Genomic DNA, 13,966 nt, shown 5'->3' on the forward strand with positions numbered 1-13,966 from the left:
GTCCACACACGCAAATATAAATACCTATACATCTCAACGTATACATATATATACACACACAGACATATACATATATACACATGTACATAATTCATACTGTCTGCCCTTATTCATTCTCATAACCACCCCGCCACACATGAAATAACAACCCCCTCCCCCCAAAATGTGCACGAGGTAGCACTAGGAAAAGACAAACAAAGGCCACATTCGTTCACACTCAGTCTCTAGCTGTCATGTCATAATGCACCGAAACCAAGGCTCCCTTTCCACATCCAGGCCCCACAGAACTTTCCATGGTTTACCCCAGACGCTTCACATGCCCTGGTTCAATCCCCTGACAGCACGTCGACCCCGGGATACCACATCGTTCCAATTCATTCTATTCCTTACACACCTTTCACCCTCCTGCATGTTCAGGCCCCGATCACTCAAAATCTTTTTCACTCCATCTTTCCACCTCCAATTTGGTCTCCCACTTCTCCTCGTTCCCTCCACCTCTGACACATATACCCTCTTGGTCAATCTTTCCTCACTCATTCTCTCCATGTGACCAAACCATTTCAAAACACCCTCTTCTGCTCTCTCAACCACACTCTTTTTATTACCAAACATCTCTCTTACCCTATTATTACTTACTCGATCAAACCATCTCACACCACATATTGTCCTCAAGCATCTCATTTGCAGCACATCCATCCTCCTCTGCACAACTCTATCCATAGCCCACGCCTCGCAACCATATAACATTGTTGGAACCACTATTCCTTCGAACATACCCATTTTTGCTTTCCGAGATAATGTTCTCGACTTCCACACACTTCATTTAAAATCCCACACAAGCAAAATCTTTTTGCTTGATAAACAATGAAAACTTTCAGAAAATCAAAATGGCATGTTAATAATAATTCAGATAATAACAATGATCTGAACCATGAAAAATACTCCTTTTACTTATTTCGTGGTATGTAATCAATTTCTGATGTGCAACCTCAGCAATCAGAAATGCCAACAAAAACAAAAAACATACCAGGACAGTAAAAAAAACTATTTCACACATATTAGCCATTTCCTGCATCGAGATAGTGTTAAGAACAGAGGACTGAGCCTTAGAGGGAGTATCCTCACTTGGCCCCTTTCCCTGTTCCTTTTATCAGAAAAGTTAAAAAAAAATGGGAGGGGAAGATTTCCAGCCCCCACTCCCTCCCCTTTTAGTCGCCTTCTATGACATGCAGGGAATATTTGGGAAGGATTCTTTCTCCCCTATCCCCAGGGATATGTAATGGTAAAATACACATACAGGTAACATATATTCTACAACCTACAAAAAATGGCCTTCAGTGAACAGACAATTTAATATCAGCCTCAATTAATCAGATAATTTCAAAGTAAGAAATCATTACTATTTCAAGGGGATAATACCCATTTCTTTTTCCTTGATATATAATTAGTAACAAAATGGCTGAAAAACTTGCCATTCACAACAACTTTTCCTACTGACTGTGATGCCCTTCATGATAATCTACCAAATTTTGTCAATATTACATTATACATGTTCACTACATATCACAAAACATTAAAGTTTAAGGAATGATGGTTTTTAATCATAATCACACACATGCAAGAGGGATCAAAATACACTCTTGGCTCTTGAAGATGTCATTCTAACACTTCCATTTCATTATCAAAGCTTTGGAGGATATAAGGATTCTAGTTATTATACAATATATGATTAGCAGCAAAAACTTTCCTTAAAATACTTTTCTTGTGTTAATCATAGGGTCTATTGAAATCTAACTAAAAATCTCCTAAACATGATATTTCATGCAGGAATTGTTCTCATTGTTTATGGATGGGGTTGTTAGGGAGGTGAATGCAAGACTTTTGGAAAGAGGGGCAAGAATGAAGTCTGTTGTGGATGAGAGAGCTTGGGAAGTGAGTCGGTTGTTGTTCGCTGATGATACAGCGCTGGTGGCTGATTCATGTGAGAAACTGCAGAAGCTGGTGACTGAGTTTGGTAAAGTGTGTGAAAGAAGAAAGTTAAGAGTAAATGTAAATAAGAGCAAGATTATTAGGTACAGTAGTGTTGAGGGTCAAGTCAATTGGGAGGTAAGTTTGAATGGAGAAAAACTGGAGGAAGTAAAGTGTTTTAGATATCTGAGAGTGGATCTGGCAGCGGATGGACCCATGAAAGCAGAAGTGAATCATAGGGTGGGGGAGGGGGCGAAAATCCTGGGAGCCTTGAAGAATGTGTGGAAGTCGAGAACATTATCTCGGAAAGCAAAAATGGGTATGTTTGAAGGAATAGTGGTTCCAACAATGTTGTATGGTTGTGAGACGTGGGCTATGGATAGAGTTGTGCGCAGGAGGGTGGATGTGCTGGAAATGAGATGTTTGAGGACAATGTGTGGTGTGAGGTGGTTTGGTCGAGTAAGTAATGTAAGGGTAAGAGAGATGTGTGGAAATAAAAAGAGCGTGGTTGAGAGAGCAGAAGAGGGTGTTTTGAAATGGTTTGGGCACATGGAGAGAATGAGTGAGGAAAGATTGACCAAGAGGATATATGGGTCGGAGGTGGAGGGAACGAGGAGAAGTGGGAGACCATATTGGAGGTGGAGAGATGGAGTGAAAAAGATTTTGAGTGATCAGGGCCTGAACATGCAGGAGGGTGAAAGGAGGGCAAGGAATAGAGTGAATTGGATCGATGTGGTATACCGGGGTTGACGTGCTGTCAGTGGATTGAATCAGGGCATGTGAAGCGTCTGGGGTAAACCATGGAAAGCTGTGTAGGTATGTATATTTGCGTGTGTGGACGTGTATGTATATACATGTGTATGGGGGTGGGTTGGGCCATTTCTTTCGTCTGTTTCCTTGCGCTACCTCGCAAACGCGGGAGACAGCGACAAAAAAAAAAAAAAAAATACACAAATATCTCATAACAGTACTTTCATGTACCTGATCAGGGGCAACAGAAATATACGCTCTTAGGCACTCTCCACCATTTTGTAGGGTAGAATTGTCGTCTGTATTAAGTGTTCTCTGCACTACAGCTGGGAAGGCAACATTGATTAGGGGTTCCCCTAGCGGTGGTGTCGAGGATCGAACCATAACCTCCAGCATATCAAGAGCTACAGCTTGCATACCAGGTGGAACCTGCAAAACAATATTCACTTAATCATAGTTATTCTGTTAGCAAAAATCACTTTGTTTATCTTGAAGTAATTTTGCATTATCTTCAGGGCAATTCTTTTAAGAATCTTGTCATCCTCATATGCAGTTTTTAAAGTCTATCACCATGTATCTGCAAATGCAGTCTTAAGCAAAACACAATATCTGTATACTACCAAAAATCCACAATAACCCTTTATATCCCTCACAAAAATAAAGAAGTCCAATCTGCATCCCTACATAACTACAACTGCTTGAGAATCTTAAATGAACTTTTCTTTTATCCACTGGCAATGATTCTAGCATGTTTTTAGCTATGCCCTATGCAAAGTCAGCTACAATGAAAAAAAATCATTCTACACTCGCACTTGAAATGATGGTTTCCAGAACTCTGCTAACAGGGAATTAATTTCTGATCAAGTATCACTTTTTTCAAATGTAAGCAATATGAGTAAAGTTACAAGAAGAGAAGGCAGGTTGTGAAAAAGATGGAAAGTTGCAAAGTAAAATGGTTGCAGCTTGAGGTATTGCAGATGACAATGATGAAGAAAAGTATTCTTAGCATGTGCTAAAAATGTTTGAGTATTAGTGGTGGTAAGGACTGAGAGAACTATCTCAATCAAAAATCATCTTAGTGTTCAGAGTGAAAAATTAAGAACAAAGTGTATAACTTTCAAAGCTCATGTTTATTCAAACATACAATCTCAATTTGTGTGATGTAACCATGGTCATTTACTTTGTTTGTGGATGGGGTGGTGAGTGAAGTAAATGCAAAAGTCTTGGAGAGAATTGTGATTATGCAGTTTGTGGGGATGAGAGGGCCTCGGAAATGAGTCAGTTGTTTGATGAAGATACAGTACTGATGGTAGATTCAAGTGAGAAACTAAAGAGTTTAGGACAAGACAATTGAGAGCAGGTTAGTTGGTGTGTAAGTTTGAATGGAGAAAACTTGGAGGAAGTGTTATATATACCTGAGAGTGGACATGGCAGAGAATGGAACCATGGAAATTGAAGTGAGTAATACGGTAGGTGAGGGGGTGATGGGTCTGGGACCGTTGAAGAATGTGTGGAAAGAGAGAACAATATCTGGAAGGGCAAAAATGGGTATGCTTGAAGGTACAGTGTCCCAACAACATCATATAGATGCAAAGCATGGGCTGTAGATTAGGCTGTGCAGATGGAGAGTGGACATGTTCAAAATGAAATGTTTGAGGGCAATATGTGGTGTGAGGTGGTTTGATTAAGTAAGTTATCAAAGGATAAGAGAGAGGTGTGGTAATGAAAAGACTGTGGTTAAGAGAGGTGTGGTAATGAAAAGACTGTGGTTAAGAGAGGTGAAGAGGGAATGCTGAAACAGTTTCGACATATGAAGAGAATGAGAGAGGAAAGATTGACAATGAAGAATTTTATGTGTTACAAGTGTAGGGAACAAGGAGAGCAGGAAGACCAAGTTGGAGATGGAAGGATGATGTGATAAAGACTTTGAGCACCCTGGGGCTAAGCATGCAGGAGGGTGAAAGGTGTGCATGGGATAGACTGAATTAGAACGATGTAGTATACTGGGGTCAACTTGCTGTCAGTGGACAGAACTTGGGCATGTGATGTGTCTGGGGTAATCCATGGAAAGGTCTGTGGGGCCTGGTTGTGGATAGGGAGCTGTGGTTTTGATGCATTACACATGACAGTTAGAAAATGGATGCAAGCATATGCAGCCTTTCTTCATTTGTTCCTGGCACTACCTCACTAACACAGGAAATGGCGATAAAGTATGAAAAAAGACCATAATTTGAGGACCAGAGTGCAAGGCAATAGAAAGACATACAAAAGATAGTTATTTTCATCACATCTTTTTCCCATCTACACCATCTAAGTATTCCATCTTTAACATCATATACTCCACATGTTACTGAAAACCATGGCAACTTGAGTAACTGTGAAGTCTTATTACCTCAGGGGTTTTAACTTGAAATTACAATTTCTGAAACTAACCTTATCTGTTGATGCATTAAGTATTGATGCTAGTGTAGGAATAAACTTGGTTTGAAGAGTTGTGGTGCAGCCCGGGTTGGCACAGAGTTCTCTCACCACATCTTGCACAAGTGCAACCAGTACTGGATCATTATTCGCTTTTATAAATACTGCTAAACAAAGGGTGGATATTCGACCCACATTCACTGCTGTAAAGTTTGAGTCAACAGAAACCACTATACAACAGGTTTCTAAAATGAGTGAGAGTACTTCTGAAGATGCTTGAGTGGCAAGGGTGACTAGGCCATCCAAAATTGATGGAAGGTATGGTTGAAGTGCCCCAGGGTTACCGCTACCTTTCAGGTATTCACAGAATCCCCATACTGCCCTGTAATAAAAGAAAATGACAGCTTAAGTGACAAGTGCCACAAAAAAAACACAAAAGCATCAAATGCTTCCTCAACAGCAATTGCAAATCTATTGAACTTTAGCTTGGGCCCTTGCCTTTAAACATCCCATCCCCCTTGTTTAAACCACTGTGAATCTGAAATGCTTTAAACATGCCTGTGAGGTCCCAAAATAAGGTAGTTTTCTACTTCTACTTTTCTAACTTCAATATATAATGGCCCTAAGTCAAATGTCTTATACACAACAACAAAAAAAAAACTCAAGGTCCATTTCATAAAGCTAAACTAGTCTCATACAGACTTATCAAAAGGGATCCTCCCCAAAGGTCAGCTTAATGTGGACACATTACATAAGTGACTAAGTCTGCACATCATATGAAGCTACCAAAACACAACTGCTACTAACATCCTCCGAAACTTAAAACATTCTTTAACTCAATCTGACCTATTCATCATCTACAATCACCCTTAACACATCTTCGTTTACATTAATACAAGCTTGCCCCCTACCTTAACCTCGAAGTCACCAAAACAAAGATTAAAAATCAATAAGAGTAAAGTATTGAAAAAAAAAATCTTCATACCTAACTCCAGAAACTTTGATGATGGGGTTTGGACTGTGATTGAGGGCTGAAACCGTAGCCTGAAGAAACCTGTCAAGCATCTCAGGAGTGACCGCCTGCCCAAATCTACTGCCACACCAAAGCGCTCTTCCAGCCAAGAATGGTGAAACTGCCAAAGTTACAAAATCAATGTTTTGCAATCAATCAACTATACATTGTACAAAATAATGCATTATCAAACATTTGCAATAACTGTGAAAGTACCAGGCTGATTACTATCATAGTGATAAATATAACTTCCAATTTACCCATATACAGTGTCTGCAAAAAACCTCATCCATCTCAGCATACCTTTTCAAAGGCAATGTCACACTAGCATTTTAATACTTTTGTCATCTCTCCTTCAACCCTAATCATCATCTTCAGATATCCGAGCATGGAACTGGTAAGGTTCCAGAAGTATTCCTGATCCATGCTCTGGGTCTCTAGGGTCTTATCTGCACAAAGAGGCAAAACACTGATGAGGCGTTGCAGGTCGCCTGATCATGCATTTCTAAATGCCAAGTGTGACTAGAAATTTCACATGTACCCACATTTTCTTGCTTCAAGGCAAAAATTTGGGCTTTCTCCTCTTTAGAGAGATAAGAGCACAAGTGAAAGAAAGACAGTGCTCGATAGTAAAATTCTCAAAATGAAGTGGGAGCCAGGAGGAGTAAATAACATCCTTCCCTCAAAACAGCCTGGGGCACACTGAAGCAGGTTCCTGGTGCTCACACTGTTAGAAAAAAACTAGCCTCTGTGACTAAATGTACAATGATTTCAGACTGAGAGCATCATATGCTTGTGCCTACAATAAACCTTAGCTATTACCTTTGAAAATATATGAGGGGGAGATTATGATTTTTTGCAAACACCATAACCATGTAACTTTTCACAAGGCCTTTCTGCTTACCCTGTCACATGCTTTATCCAAATCTTTGCATGACATATACATTTCACTTTTCTAAAAGCATTATTCCCAAACACTCCTCAAATCAAACAACTTTTCCATGTGTAGATCTACAGACATACTGCTCCTTCCTATTCATATGTCTGTGCTTATCACCATCTTCTCAATCACCACTCTCCCAGACACCCTACCATGTATACACAACAAACTTTTACCTCTGTAATTCAAGCATTCACATTTGTATCCCTTGCCTTCATATAATGGCATTATACATGTATTCTGCCAATACTTAGGTACCTCACCTTGAGTCATACAAACATCATATAGCCTCACTAACCAATCAACAACACTGTCACCCCTTTCTTAAGAATCTCAATAGCAATCCCAACCACTCCTACTGTTTTCCTCACTCATCTAACATAATGCTTTTACTACCTCCTCTCTTTTCACCATACCATTCACCAAAAGTCCTCCATTCCTTAAGCCACATCATCTCAAATATACAACATACTCTCCTCATCTCTCTCACTTATCCTCACTATCTGCCCTCATACCTTTTTCTTGGCTCCCTCTTGATTTTTCTTGTACCATTCTACATCCCTTACACTCCTATCCAGCATGTACCATCCAAACATTTCCTATTTCTCTTTCACATGTGATTCATTTCTTCATTCCACCATTTACTAACCTTTCTCATACACCCACATTCCATCTTTCAAATTCTACAGACTTTACACATACATATAAACAGTGATTTCAAATACCTTCCATTCCCTTCATTTCATTTACTTTCAACATGTGCCATTCTTCACTCTAACTCCTTTGGCTATCTCTGCAAACAGGCCACTTTTCCAAGTTCACTCACTTTCACCAATTCTTTCATGCACATCATTTCTTCTTTTCAAAACACTGCCACAAACATTCACATTCACCTTCACCAAATAATGATCAGTCATTTTATCTACCACCCCTCTAAACATGTTCACATCCAAAGACCTTTCTTTTTTATGCCTGTCAATTAACACACCCCAGTAATATCAAATGATCCCCATAGCCAGTAAATAATAGTCATGTAAGTGACTTTTTTTAAATCAAGTATTTCTAATCATCATTCTTTCTTCACCACTTAATTAGATAAACTTTTCCCCATTTTCTAACAGTGGACATCCCCATGCATCCAAATATGCTTTCAACTGCCACATCCTTCTCTCTTGCATTCATATCCCCAACCAACCTGGTTCAAACCTTGCATCAAAACTACCAAATACTCATTTACCTCCTCACAGAAAGCCTCCTTTCCTATTCACTCCTTTCACTGCCAGGAGCATAAGCACTAACAAACACTTACCTCTTTAAGTTTACTTTCATTCTATTACACATCAATCTTGAGCTTACTTTTAACAAAGTACCACAGATCCTTCTTCAAAAGATGTGCCACCCTCTTTCAATCTTGCCCTCTAAACAACCCTGACTTTTACTCCTTGAACATACCACTATTCAACCCCACTCCTCAGTTTCATACAGAACCAGATCATTCAGGTTTCTCTAATCAAATGCTGCAGCTATGTCTTCCTTTTTTCATCCTAGTTACTATTCGTCTATCTACATCTCTCTGAGAACTCCCATCAAAGAGATGGCCACAGCAAGAAGGTCTCCATTTATCCATGTCCTTATATGCCTCCCTCATATATGTCACTCCACCCATTCTTCCACCATTTCTCTTCCCCCAGTACTCTTCCACTCTATTTCCCCATCTCAAAAGTGGTCTTCCTCTCACAATAACTTCTTTTATCATACTATCATACACTCACCTTGTAAACTTCAGGTCCTGCATTCTTTCCATATGCCAAAACTACCTCAAACTATCATATTTCATCCACTCTACCACTCCAGATATCATTACCTTTGCATTCCCTGCTGTACCAAATCTCTTATACACCCACTAACTACTTCCTTCATTCCATCTTGTCATACCACATGCTACTTTCAAATGGCTCATTTCCACTGCCTGGATTCTTGACCTGTGCAACACAATCCATGTCCATGTTGCAGCTGCATAGGTCAGGGTTGGGAGGATTACATTGTCCCTTAATTCTTTTCTGGGTATGTGGGAACACAGTACACTGTCCCTTAATTCTTTTCTGGGTATGTGGGAACACAGTAGTCCTGACAATGATGTGTAGACACAAGTCTGAAAATCTAAATACAAAACAGAGAAAATGGGGGCTTCTACTGGAAAAAAGAGAAAGGATACGTAGCATGATGCATGTTAATCACATAAATGATAATGTCAGTGAAACGTGCCATGTGACTGAAATGGTTCAGGAATACGGATAGATTAAGTAACAAGAGACTGCCAATGAGGACCTATGTGCCAGAAGTGGTGGGAACATGTGTTTGCATTAGACCTAGGAGGAGATTCAAGAATGGAGTGAAGGAGGCTTTTAGGTGTCAAGACCTGATCATTCAGGGGAGTGAAAAGCATAGAATAAACTGGAGCAATGTACTACGATAGGAGAATCTGTACTGTCAATGAAGCAGTCAATGTATACCATGGTGTAGTCAATGTAAACCATGGTGTAGTCTGTAGAGTTTGGTTGTGGTTAAGCCCTGGTTTCAATTAATTACATATGACAGCTAGAGACTGGATGTGTAAAAATGATACCATTGTTTATTTGCTCCTGACACTATCTCACAAAAGTAGAAAATGCAATTATTTTTTCATACCTATTTGCTGCTTCCTATTACAGGTGCCATGAGTAACAGATGATAGTCTTCATTCAAAAATACTCATTACTCAATACTATGTTCCTAAATCTGGAAAGTATTTAGGATTTTCAAACCCCCAACCCCCCTGCCCCCTCTTAAGAAGCATGGTAGATACATGGGTAAAATCATTTCTCCTTTATCCCAAAACAATCTAGTATAAAAAGTATCAGAATTTAACACATGCAGTTGAGTAAAAGGTGACCCATATAAAAGCAAGAATTACATGTACTTACAGTTTGGATCAAGATCCGTTAAGACAACAGACTGGATGAAATTGGTAAGATCAAACTGCAACTGTCCTTTGGCCACCTGATCAAGGATTAAGTCACGGACAGATCCCATTGCCAGCATGACAGCCTCATGTGTTTTCCACCAGGCTGGGTCACCTGCTGTTCGCTGGTTAGCTGCTCGCTCTAAGTGTCTCCCAACGGCAACTATCAAACCCTGGCCACAGTCTTCAGGTAGCTCTTGACACAAAGCCTTGAAAAAATGTATTTGCTGTTTAGAATATTTTCACTAGTTTCAAAATACCATTCACAAAGATCTAAATGATATATGGTCCATATGCAGAAAGTTTGTCCATTTTACATTCTGCACATACTCAAGGTAAGGTCAAATGAAAAAGAGAAAATTTTTTTTTTTTTTCATACTTTGTCGCTGTCTCCCGCGTTTGCGAGGTAGCGCAAGGAAACAGACGAAAGAAATGGCCCAACCCCCCCCCCCCCCCATACACATGTACATACGTCCACACACGCAAATATACATACCTACACAGCCTTCCATGGTTTACCCTAGACGCTTCACATGCCTTATTCAATCCACTGACAGCACGTCAACCCCTGTATACCACATCGCTCCAATTCACTCTATTCCTTGCCCTCCTTTCACCCTCCTGCATGTTCAGGCCCCGATCACACAAAATCTTTTTCACTCCATCTTTCCACCTCCAATTTGGTCTCCCTCTTCTCCTCGTTCCCTCCACCTCCGACACATATATCCTCTTGGTCAATCTTTCCTCACTCATTCTCTCCATGTGCCCAAACCATTTCAAAACACCCTCTTCTGCTCTCTCAACCACGCTCTTTTTATTTCCACACATCTCTCTTACCCTTACGTTACTTACTCGATCAAACCACCTCACACCACACATTGTCCTCAAACATCTCATTTCCAGCACATCCATCCTCCTGCGCACATCTCTATCCATAGCCCACGCCTCGCAACAATACAACATTGTTGGAACCACTATTCCTTCAAACATACCCATTTTTGCTTTCCGAGATAATGTTCTCGACTTCCACACATTTTTCAAGGCTCCCAAAATTTTCGCCCCATCCCCCACCCTATGATCCACTTCCGCTTCCATGGTTCCATCCGCTGACAGATCCACTCCCAGATATCTAAAACACTTCACTTCCTCCAGTTTTTCTCCATTCAAACTCACCTCCCAATTGACTTGACCCTCACCCCTACTGTACCTAATAACCTTGCTCTTATTCACATTTACTCTTAACTTTCTTCTTCCACACACTTTACCAAACTCAGTCACCAGCTTCTGCAGTTTCTCACATGAATCAGCCACCAGCGCTGTATCATCAGCGAACAACAACTGACTCACTTCCCAAGCTCTCTCATCCCCAACAGACTTCATACTTGCCCCTCTTTCCAGGACTCTTGCATTTACCTCCCTAACAACCCCATCCATAAACAAATTAAACAACCATGGAGACATCACACACCCCTGCCGCAAACCTGCATTCACTGAGAACCAATCACTTTCCTCTCTTCCTACACGTACACATGCCTTACATCCTCGATAAAAACTTTTCACTGCTTCTAACAACTTAACTGATATAAAGAGTACTGTCAATTTCAATTACTCAACAAATATATTCATTTTAACTAAATTAGTGTTAGTAACATTACAGGGTAGGATATTCAAAATCAAAAGGAGTGTCCTCACTAGATTAAAGATGCTAAGAAGCAAAACGAAACTAGAGCCAGAATGAAAGCAAGTAAGACTAAATTCCATTGCTTTTCAAAATTACTCTTATCCAGACTCACCAGCAGAAGATCCTGGGCTGAGATTCTAACTGAATAGGCAAAACTATCCTCATCTTCATCCTCTACAAATGCATCAGGATTATTGCTCCAATTTTCAATCTGAGTACAAAAGTGTAAAATCATTAGAACCTGAAACCTCATAAAATTCAACAAACTATTTCACTGTGAATGCATCTTCTTACACTCAAAAAATAACCTTATCATTCTAAAATTACTTTACCACTTACCTGGTCCTCTGTTATTTGCATATACAGAAGAATGTAGTAAACAAGATCAGCAATGCCTTGCTTAATTAACTGCTTGTGCTTCGTTGTCTCTACCAGCGCATGAACAAACTCAAAAATAGTAAACACAAGGTTCTCAAAGCCAAGCACCTCCCCTGGAATATCAAAATGTACTTATGAATTAACATCATCCCAAACCCTAAACCCTAAGAGTATGCATTTTTTCTTATGTTAACTGAGATGGCATGGACAGCTGCATGCTCTAATTGTAGCCACCTAAAGGAAGCAGAGGCAGGGGGATAGAAACCCTCTCCTTCAGGGTTTAGGCTGGGGAGTCTCAATGTATGTGGATGTAACCAAGATGAGAAGAAAGAGACATATGTAGTATGATTGTGGAAAGAAACTTGGATGTCCTGGCTCTGAATGAAAAAGAAGCTCAAGGGTGAAGGGAAAAAATGGTTTGGAAATGTCTAAGTATAAAGTTACGGGATGGTGAGAAGACAAGAGACATGGAAGGAATAGCACTACTCCTGAAGCAGGAGCTGTGGGAGTGTGAAACAGTGTAAGGCAATAAATTCCGGCTGATGTGAGTAAAAATGAAAGACCATGAGAGCAAGTGTTTTGCAAGCAGCTAAGTGAGTGTGTCAGCAATTCTGATGGGTCAGCAGTTTTGATAAAAGGAACCAGGTATTAGTGATAAGTGCTTTGAATGCAGCAAGTGATGTGGCAGATGAGGGTACAATTGGGGGGCACTGGGTATTCATTACTATGAATGGAAGAGGTAAACAGTATGTGGGGTTGTACACTGAAAAAGGTCTGGTGACTGGAATACCTGGTTAATAAAGAGGGACATACACATGTATACATATGTGAGTTGGAAAGATGGTGAGCAGGCATGACTAGATCACATAACAATTTACGTAAATTTGCTGAGAGGGGCAGCTGGTGAGATGTATCATCATCATCTTGTTGAAGAAAGGTTGAAGATTTGTTGAACATCCAAGAAGATAGGAAACAATATCAATGAGAAGAGGGTGACATGAGTAAGTGAGCTTCAAAAAGATGTGTGAAAAAATATCAGGAGAGACTGAGTGCAGAATGGCAGAAGGTGAGAGAAAATGAAGCAAGAGGAATGGGTGAGGAATGGGCAGTATTTAGGGAAGCAGCGCTGACATATGCAAGAGATGCATGTGACATGAGAAGCACTGAAGAATGTTTGGAAAGAGAGATTATTATCTGGGGGGGCAAAAATGGTTATGTAAGAAGGAATACCAGTCCCAACAATATCATATGGATGCAAGGCATGGGCTGTAAATGACGCTGTGGAGAGGAGGGTGGACGTGTTGGAAATGAAATGTTTATAGGCATGGTGTGATGTGGTTTGATCGAGTAAGTAATGAAACGGTAAGAGGTGTGATAATAAAAAAAATGGTTGAGAGAGCTTAAGATGTGCTCAAACAGTTTAGGCATATGGGGAGAATGAGTGAGGAAAGATTGACAAAGGGGATATATGTGTCAGAAATGAAGGGAACAAGGAGAATGGGAGATCAAATCAGAAATAGAGTAAGAGATTCAGAGTGATCAGGACCTGAACATGCAGGAGGATAGAATGAATTGGAATGTGATATAAAGGGGTCGATGTGCTGTCAATGACTGAACTAAGAAGTGCAGTAGCCAGGATAATTCGTGGAAGGTATCTGTGGGGCCTGGTTCTTGAAAGAAGGCTGTGGTTTTGGTGTAATGCATGTGACAGCTACAGAAAAATTGTGTGAATGTGGCCTCTCTTCATCTGTTCTTGGCCCTACCTTACTAATGTGGGAAGTGGCAATAAAATATGCAATGGCCACAGTGAATGGGTTA

The 13,966-nt window shown here is 40.2% G+C and overlaps 1 protein-coding gene across 2 annotated transcripts in view; it reads right to left on the reverse strand.

Annotated features, from left to right (window-relative positions):
* The window catches only part of Ipo9 (Importin 9), a 41,169-nt gene that overhangs the window by 14,262 nt on the left and 12,941 nt on the right, over positions 1–13,966 (reverse strand). For both annotated transcript variants that reach the window (XM_071682126.1, XM_071682127.1), the window contains exons 7-12: positions 12,110–12,261; positions 11,883–11,981; positions 10,052–10,298; positions 6,122–6,269; positions 5,152–5,518; positions 2,950–3,147 (exon numbers count right to left, since the gene is read on the reverse strand). In XM_071682126.1, coding sequence (XP_071538227.1) covers positions 2,950–3,147; positions 5,152–5,518; positions 6,122–6,269; positions 10,052–10,298; positions 11,883–11,981; positions 12,110–12,261 — 1,211 coding nt within the window. The remainder of the gene's footprint in view (positions 1–2,949; positions 3,148–5,151; positions 5,519–6,121; positions 6,270–10,051; positions 10,299–11,882; positions 11,982–12,109; positions 12,262–13,966) is intronic.

Source organism: Panulirus ornatus, chromosome 34 (genome assembly GCF_036320965.1).
Source record: "Panulirus ornatus isolate Po-2019 chromosome 34, ASM3632096v1, whole genome shotgun sequence".
Taxonomy (NCBI): domain Eukaryota; kingdom Metazoa; phylum Arthropoda; class Malacostraca; order Decapoda; family Palinuridae; genus Panulirus; species Panulirus ornatus.